Below are 7,737 nucleotides of genomic sequence, written 5' to 3' on the forward strand. Positions count from 1 at the left end.
TGGACTCTACAGCTGTTAAAAATAACAGTCCCCACACTTTAACCTGGGCCTGGGATCGGTCTCTGGTCAAAAAGGGGGGCGCGGGGGTGGAAGAAAGAGGAGGGAGAGGTAGGAAACAAAGCATAATAGCATTTCCATGACCAGCAGAACAGAACTATTAGAATTATTCCAGAAGGCATTTGGAAGATTCCTGCTTGTCACTTCTTCAGGCCACCACACCGATATTCATGTGAATGCAGTTTCTGTTACTGGACATAGCATTTGAAAACCAAAGTGTGGGTATTTCCAGCCCACAATATGGCTAGGGGAAAAAAAGAGGACTTCAAAGCCAGGGATGCAGCAGGTTCACGTGAAAAATCAGGAATGACAAACTGCCTGAGTAGTTTTGAAAATGTCTATTTTGCTTTTTCAGATTTAAAGATGTGAGTACCTTAACTAGTTACCTATCCGGAGATAAGCACAATACTCGTTGAAAATTCAAATTAAAAATAAACGTAGCATAACAACAAGGCTGAAATTCTCAGCTTTCAGAATGTTCTTAATTACTAACCCTTATATGCAATCTTCAGGACTGTGTCATTACACTTACAACACCCCCAAAAGGAAGCTAAAAGGAATTACTGGCCTTTTTAAGAGTTTCTCCCTTTGGTTCAGAGATATTCTCTGTTCGAGGATTAAAGCTAGCAGTCTCGTAACTCACAGGCAGCCACATGCACCGATTCCCTTTGTTCCCCATATGGCACGACATGAACACAGCAGCGCGCACGCTTTAGCCGCTGGGCCTATCAGCCAGCAGGTGGGACCGTGTACCTGGCAACTCCCCGTTGGCCACATCGCCTCCTGTGCTCCACTCACGCCCTTCATCACCCTTCTTGCCCTCAGACGCCGAATCCACGTCCAGCTGCTTCAGCTGCATAATGCAGTTAGTTAAAACCTGGTAATGAAATCAAAGGTTCACTGCAGGAGAATGGTTCTGCAATTTGTAAAGCATTTCAAAGTAATTTATGGTGTGTAATATTTAAAGCAAGCTTGTTATAAAGAACCTACTTCAATTTCATTTTCCTTGTAGGCAAGTGCTTCTTCTATGTCCTTCTGAGATTTCTGATACAGTTTGATCTGCTCCGTGAGCTCAGTATGCCTCTCGCTCCAACCTTCAGCTTCTTTTAGCAGCTGTATGAAGCACCAAGGCAAAACAATTACTTGTTTTATTTTTAGAACAGGGAATATGTAATCAAAGTCTATTTTACTGCCAGCTCTGGTGGTAACTGACCACCACAGCTCACAGATACAGGGTAAACTTCACAGTTATCACACTCATCACCAGACCACTGGTAGAACTGGAGGCTGGGAACCTTTCTGCAGTTTATGTTATTGCGTGATATCACAAATTTGACATTTTCTCAGCTAATATCCTAAGATCAGAACCAAATTGTTCACACACTTCAAAATATGATGAATAATTGCAGTCCAGAGGAAACCAAACCACATTCCTTAAAAAGCCATCTGCTTCACATCTGGAGAAAGAAAACATGCAAGTATCTACAATTGTTTGTAAAAGAACTGTCATGACATTTCAGGGCTAAAGGTCCTCCCTCTTTAGTTTAGCTTCAGAACGGCTTTTCAGCAATTCTCTACCATGATTTCCTTCAGCCCTGACCCCAAGCAGCAATCTCCTGACCACGCAGTGACTACCACGTCAGCACAGACTTTCCGTGAAGCTGCTGACGAAAACTGAATCACTGGAACTGGCAAAGCCTTCACACACAGTACCTGTGGCTCACCTGCACAAAGTGCCTGTGCAGGCAGGGGCAAGGCATTGGAATTTTATCTCGATAACATAAAATGTTGAATTCTGACACATTAAGAAAGTGGAGACACACTGAAGCTATACTCCAGAAAACTAGGAATAAACCCCCAATATTTAGTTCAAAAGAGAAGCAAGAGGCATAACTTACTTGCTCCTTGCTCTTTTTCAGCCTAGTATTCTCTTCCTGCACATGATGAAGCTCACATTTCACCTTTTCTTCACTTAGTTTAGCTTCATTGAGGGCTATCTGCACCTACATACGAAACAAAACGGAACAGGGAGATGTAAAGTCAAACTGTAATTGGAGCAACCACTACACGTATTACCTGGTAAAGCGGAAAACAAAAAGGCACGTATGTGCTAACAGCCTGGAATTTGCCAAGCTAGCCTGTTCGATTACACCCTAGATAGGAGTAACAACTTGCGGCTGTCGAGGGGGTGAAGATAGTGCTTTACCTCTGAAAGCTCCACAGAATGCACACTGATAGCCTCCTGAAGTTTCTCCAATGACTTCTGGGTTTCAGAGATCTAGACAAGAAAAAGATGAGGAGTGACTTTGTATGAGCCTGGTCCATGCCTTAGGAGTGGCAGCAACATAGTGCTGCCTTATCAGCAAGGTAAGAACAGGAAACATACAGCACATTGAATCAACTTCCCCCCGTGACTCTGCCATGGTTGGGAAACTTCCCTGTGCACATGCACAGTCTAAAACGAAAGTAACATGTGCTGCTGTCGTTCACAGCAACCTTTGATCAAAACAAGACCAAAGACCTTGTGTCCACGTTTACCATTACTAGAGAAAATCAGGCTTTAAAAAGAAGGAAAAAAGAAAAAAAGAAAACGTAAATACCTCAGGACAACAAAGAGGTGGGACGGCTCAGAGATTTTCACACTTACTATAGAACTAGATGCTTCCGTTAAGTACATGGAAACATCTCTTACCAACCTGCTGAAACCTTCAGCTCACTAATAAGGAGCCTCCTGGCTCCAGCTAGGAAGTATTAGACTAACCCATGACTTGAATACATCTGTTTGTGTGTGAAAGCACATAACCACAAGTCCATCAAGATCTCACAAAAAATAAAATAGTACAATCAACAGATCCTCCCCCTTAAGCTTACGATGAACCTGAGATTTCATTTCAGTTTTCTTTTTGAGAGGGTTCACCTTGTTTGCTCTGCCTCTCTCTGTTTACCTGCCAGGTTGTGATTGGTTTTTAGGGCACACAGTAAAGGATGACAAAGACATGTGTACCTTGCTCTGTTTCTTCTCATTGTTTTTTCTCTCCATTTCAAGCATTGTGTGCAGATTTTTTACTTTGTCGTCTAGCTGACGATTTGCTTCTTCCAGTCCTTTGACAGTGTCCTAAAAAAAGAGTAAAACACCAACTGAAGCAAGTTATTTTACTGATGTTTTTGCTTTCAGAACAGAGACAGTTAACTATTTCTTACCTTAAGCCCTGCAGTTTCATCAGAGAGTATGTCTTTTTGTTCTTGGGCCACTTTCACAGATTCCTTGGCTTCCTCTATCTATGAGCACAGAAACAAACAAACCAAACTAGGAGATAGTCAACATACTATTCAGAAAGAATAGAAAATAAAAATATATTAGCTGTTGCTCTGACAGCATCATTGAACAAAAGAAAATTAGGAAGAGCAAAGAACCTAGAACAATACCTTTTGATCATATTCTGACACCTTCTGTAAGATTTCTGATTTTTCTTGCAGAAGGTTTTTAATCTTTTCCGCAAGTTGCTTTTCAGTCACTAGAAAGAAAAAGAAAGCTTACAGTAACTGTACTTCATATCCTGGGGAAAAGAATTCGAGCTCTTGTTGTTACCACTCCAGGGAACATTTTCAAGTAAGGACTAAAGCATAAACCAGGATAGCGTCAATCCCCTGGCAGTCAGCCCTTTTTGCAGGAGTCTGTGCATCTCCAGCTTTCACTTAGGATTGAAACCAAGGCAGTAAAGCATTGAGCACTGACACGAAGCACAGAGCTCTTGCACCCATTTCAGAGAAGCCGGTCACAGGACGCAGAGTGGAGTGAGGTGCTGGCTACACGCGGATAAGGCATGTTCAAGGGAAGAACTGGCAGGGAGCATGTCAGAGCACTCACGGACTGCAGCTGCGACACTCAGAGAGATGCAACACCTTCCCTAACAACTACGTCTCTCTGCTATGTTGAACTCAGTGTTTGGTCACCAACGTTAATAGGATGGAAGCTCTGAAAGACCTGCTTGGAACAGAAAAGAGACTACTGCAGGTAGCATCAGTAAGGCTCGAGGAACTGCACCGCTTACTAAGAGACCTCAAAGGGCTGCACTGAGCAACAGTTCTTTATGCATACATTTGTTTCTCAACCTAAAGCAGTTGCCAACCAACCCTTAGGTTTCAACAAAAATCACTTAACACACTCAAAATTATCGCAAATTGATGTAAAGAACATCCATTTCTTTTCCAAGAGCTAAGCCACTCCCATATATTTGAACACGCCAAGCCCCATTTGCCCCACTGCAAATCCTCCAGTGAGAACAGGAAGCACTGGCTGTTCCAACTGCATCCTGCTGGGTGCAATAGCAACTGCTGCTCCTCCTTCACCGCCCACTCGAGGGCTTCTGGGCCAGAAGGTCCCCAGCACTCCCTGCTCTGGGGGGAGGACAGCCAACAAGCGACTGCTGAGGTAGCAGGTAGTTCTCAGCGGTTAAGAGGGACAGGAATCCCTGCATTAGCATGGTCTCCCAATTTTACTACTGACATGAAGAGTGGATAATAGATTTTCCCTTTTGGACTCCAAATGTAATTTATCTTTTCAAGCATTTTTGTCCCTGTTAATATTCCTCTATTTTGGATAAAGATTTCAGTAACGCGACCTTTATAATGCTAGAAAAATACTTATCTCTTCTTAGCTTTACCAGTTTCTACACAGTATCACACAGAAGAATATTTTTGGGGAAAAAAAAAAAAGAGTTACACGTATGTTCCTCATTTTTTTTAAGGATGGCTGCTAAGCAATTTCTACACCACCAATATCAATGTTTTTCTCCCTCCAATAACAGTAATTGTTTTGCAGTATAGAAATCACCATACAGATCCAAGATGAACTTTTTTCAGCTCATCAATTCTGCATTAATTATACTGCAGTTTCCTTCTATACAAGGAAAACGAGACTAGACAGGAATGACTGAGTAGTACGGTTTGTGAAGAAGAAAGAGGCAGAGTTCAAGTGAAAACAATTTTTTTTGTGTTTTCATTTTGTATTCAATTATAAAATTCAGAGTAACCCAGCTGTGAATTCTATTTCTTCCTGCTTAGTACACTTCAATTTTATATACTGAAGATGGAGGAACAGTCTTGTAAAAAGTGACTTGCTAGCAACAGGAATCTCTGCATCTTTCGGTCTGCATTTAGGTCTAACTGCACAGCCGGCAGTTTCAGGCTGCCCTCAGTCCATAAAGGCAAGAGGAACAAGCCACTGCTTTTTGTGAGAAGCAACAAGCAAAAGCAGATCCAGTGCTAGTGAGAAAACCAAAACAAACTCTGCCCCACTACCACCATACCAGTAAACCAAACGATCACATTTATGTTGGACAAGGTGGAGTTCTTCCTTGCCCTTTAATTTGCAGGTATGAGCTGCATTGTTTCTCCTCATCGAAGCATTATCAAAAGCAAAACTAAAATCCTCAGATTCAGGTAAGTATCACCTGCTGGCCTAGCTTACACCATAACCTCAGACTTAACATCCTCCTTGAAAGGGTGTGGAGTTGATGTGGTCCTCTGAAAAAAATCTTCCAGGCTTTTAAATGCCAAAGTATCAAGTACACTGAAAAGCATAGAGAAACTTACCTTGATATATTCTACTCTTTACCTACAGAGAAAATTAAGAAAAGAATTAGCCATAGAAAAAAGCAAAAAAATCTTATTAATTTTCCTATAGAAAAAAGGCACTGATTTTTTTAAATGTTAAAGATTAAAAGAATTAGATTAAAGAAGCATATGGAAAACACATCTATCACTGCCAACAACAGTATTGAATAACACTACAAACACGCTTAAGCTGTTTTCTAATAAAAGCTGCTAGGTTAATGCTCTGTCCTCGCGCTATAGTACAGGTCTGCTAACTCCGTCACCAGCGGGATCGCAGTAACTACCCACATCTGACTTACAACAAAGAAAACGAAGCCATTTGGCATCAAACAAGTTGTGAACTTGCAGACATAAAAAGCGTTTTCATCCCAGTTCTGATCCTTTTAAAACAATGTATGTTCACAAGAGGGTTGCTGGTTTCAAAATTAACACCCTTAGATAGGGTGTTTCTTTTTATGCTGTTACATTAACACTCTTGCATTTGAAACGGACCTAGTGTACTCAGGATCAAAACTAAACACGGCAAAAAACTACCAGTATTGTTACAGATAATATTTACGTTTATTTTTGCCAAGCAAAGATCAAGTATTCCACAGGCTTCCGGAGTGTATCATCACTGGGCAGCTATAAAATAAACCATCCTATCTGATTTTCATCTGTCAGTTCCCAAGGAGATACACTGGTGTACTGGAGAGAGCTGGCGATGGCATTTGTCTTGCACATAGAATTATCCGTGTAGGAAAGAGAAGGACAAATGCAGAGTGAGGAGAGTGGGCAAGGGGCTCGGGAGTGTGGAGTAAGATCAGGTGTTTAGGTTTCTAAATGCAGTCCCTGCAAACAGCTGGACAGTATGAAGCGGGGAGGATTAACTGCTTGTTTTGGAGATAGTCAGCAACAGGCTGAAGCACATGGAAGGCTTCTCATTTCAAAGATATGCTGACCCTTCCCTCGGCCTTCTTGATTTACATCACACTCCCCTATTTTGCTTTTGAAACTGCCCCTCGCTAAAAAAAAAAAAACAACAAACTTCAACCAATACCTTCAAGGAAACAGGAAGGAAATCACACCTTACCTTAGCTATTACGCTCAGCATTTAATGCTCTAAATGGAAAAAGTAAAAATCCAAAAGCCTACATATTGCAGTTGGTCATGCCCAAACAGTTTAACAATACGAAAGGCCGCGTGGTGAGGTCAGTAATATCAGCAGGCTTGCAAGCACGAAGTATACTCACTGAAAGGCAGGTTCTCCAGAAAATTACAGCGAGCGTGGCAATCCCCACTAAGGCAGTGATAATAACAGGCTCCCATGGAAGCCCATGGAAATCAGGCCCAGGACGCGCTTCCTCAGGCAGGGTAGCAATGAACTGAAAAGTGACAGCATTGACAACAATGAGTACGTTTTCATTAAATACTCGGGCAAAGTAAGCAGTCTGCCAAATGCTTTTATTCTCCCCATAAAACCAGAGAACCGTCTAGAGCGTTCTTGCAGTTCTTCTGCAAACTGAAAACCGAAAATGAGAACCACAAAGCAGCTTGGTGCTTGTGTTTCAACTAAAAATAAGAGTATCTGGAAGACACCTGACAGTAACAATCTGCTGGCGAAGAACTGCTACACCAAAATGAGCCGATGCACACATTTTACACTACACACAGCACCAGTACTTATTTGATCAGTTTCCAAACAAAGCTCCGAGGATGGAAATATACAGAAAAAAGCACCCAGCTTTACACCTGGATGTTCCTAACAATCCAGCAAAAGCAGCTCAGCTCTTTTATGCCCTGTCACCCTGGTCACAGGGTCATGTGTCTCGTCACACGACTCCCTGAAGGCCAGAGATTACCAGCTGCCCGGGCAGGGTGCAGGTACCTGGTACGGGGCTGATAGGGCCATGGCGCTGGGGAAACAACCCGCACCACACCGAAACCGCCGCCCTCTCCCTGGCCCAGCCGGCAGGAGCGCACTGGCCCAGCCGGCAGGAGCGCGGGATGAACGTGACGGCACACGTCCCCCCCCTGCAAAGCCCAGCCCCGGGCCCGGCCGGTGGCTCTGCGGGCACCCTCTCC

General features: G+C 42.9%; 1 protein-coding gene across 1 annotated transcript in view; it reads right to left on the minus strand.

The window, feature by feature from the left end:
• Positions 1 to 7,564, minus strand: part of MIA3 (melanoma inhibitory activity family, member 3) — a 13,871-nt gene extending 6,307 nt beyond the window's left edge. Inside the window, exons 1-10 of the mRNA XM_010134552.1 lie at positions 7,541 to 7,564; positions 6,906 to 7,037; positions 5,653 to 5,674; positions 3,484 to 3,572; positions 3,259 to 3,336; positions 3,062 to 3,172; positions 2,264 to 2,335; positions 1,956 to 2,060; positions 1,048 to 1,170; positions 811 to 934 (exon numbers count right to left, since the gene is read on the minus strand). Coding sequence (XP_010132854.1) covers positions 811 to 934; positions 1,048 to 1,170; positions 1,956 to 2,060; positions 2,264 to 2,335; positions 3,062 to 3,172; positions 3,259 to 3,336; positions 3,484 to 3,572; positions 5,653 to 5,674; positions 6,906 to 7,037; positions 7,541 to 7,564 — 880 coding nt within the window. The remainder of the gene's footprint in view (positions 1 to 810; positions 935 to 1,047; positions 1,171 to 1,955; positions 2,061 to 2,263; positions 2,336 to 3,061; positions 3,173 to 3,258; positions 3,337 to 3,483; positions 3,573 to 5,652; positions 5,675 to 6,905; positions 7,038 to 7,540) is intronic.
• Positions 7,565 to 7,737: the final 173 nt, after the last annotated feature.

This window comes from Buceros rhinoceros, unplaced genomic scaffold (genome assembly GCF_000710305.1).
Source record: "Buceros rhinoceros silvestris isolate BGI_N320 unplaced genomic scaffold, ASM71030v1 scaffold10164, whole genome shotgun sequence".
Taxonomy (NCBI): domain Eukaryota; kingdom Metazoa; phylum Chordata; class Aves; order Bucerotiformes; family Bucerotidae; genus Buceros; species Buceros rhinoceros.